Source organism: Mesitornis unicolor, unplaced genomic scaffold (assembly GCF_000695765.1).
Source record: "Mesitornis unicolor isolate BGI_N332 unplaced genomic scaffold, ASM69576v1 scaffold40174, whole genome shotgun sequence".
Classification (NCBI taxonomy): Eukaryota; Metazoa; Chordata; class Aves; order Mesitornithiformes; family Mesitornithidae; genus Mesitornis; species Mesitornis unicolor.
In genome coordinates, this window is record NW_010182822.1 from 6456 (window position 1) to 7040 (window position 585).

The 585-nt window shown below is 47.4% G+C and overlaps 1 protein-coding gene across 1 annotated transcript in view; it reads right to left on the reverse strand.

Moving 5' to 3' along the window:
- Window positions 1-210: 210 nt before the first annotated feature.
- The window catches only part of LRAT (lecithin retinol acyltransferase (phosphatidylcholine--retinol O-acyltransferase)), a gene marked incomplete at its 5' end in the record, with an annotated part of 1068 nt that continues 693 nt past the window's right edge, over window positions 211-585 (reverse strand). The window contains 1 exon segment of the mRNA XM_010183913.1: window positions 211-547. Coding sequence (XP_010182215.1) covers window positions 211-547 — 337 coding nt within the window.

Here is a 585-nt window from a genome sequence, read left to right on the forward strand (position 1 = left end):
GTTAAAAGGTACCAACTGAGATTTTCAGGAAATCTATTATTTGGCTTACACAGTAAGCTATGCCTTGTGCGCTGTGTTCTAGACAAAAGTTGCGTTCAAAAATGGCACACAAGGTTTAAGAAACTTTACACAACGCCGATGAGTAATCTGTGCTTTCATAAATACGGTAGTATACATCCTATGTACAAAAGCTGGCCTCCGGGAAGGCTGTCAGCCAGCCATCCACAGAAAGAAGGGAATAAAGATAGTGGGGAGCGTGGTGGAGGGTGCCAAACCCAGGCAGAATATTGATGCTAATCCCACGAGCACTGAAGCGAGGACGCTTCTCTGGTCCCGAATAATCATCTTCACAGTCTCACAGAACTGAAAAGATAAGAAAAATTAGGAAAAGATCGGGGTTAAAGAGGAAAAGATCAGGGTTAAGGACTAAAGTTTTAGCCAGGAGATGCCCACCCTCTCCCCTGCAGACCCCCCAGCTCTCACAGGGGCTCTCCAGAGCATGGTGTGGGGCGAAGAGCAACTTTGACGCTGGCTCCTGAGCCGGCTCCGGCACGTTTTAAATTATTTTAGGGATTCGGCTTCCCC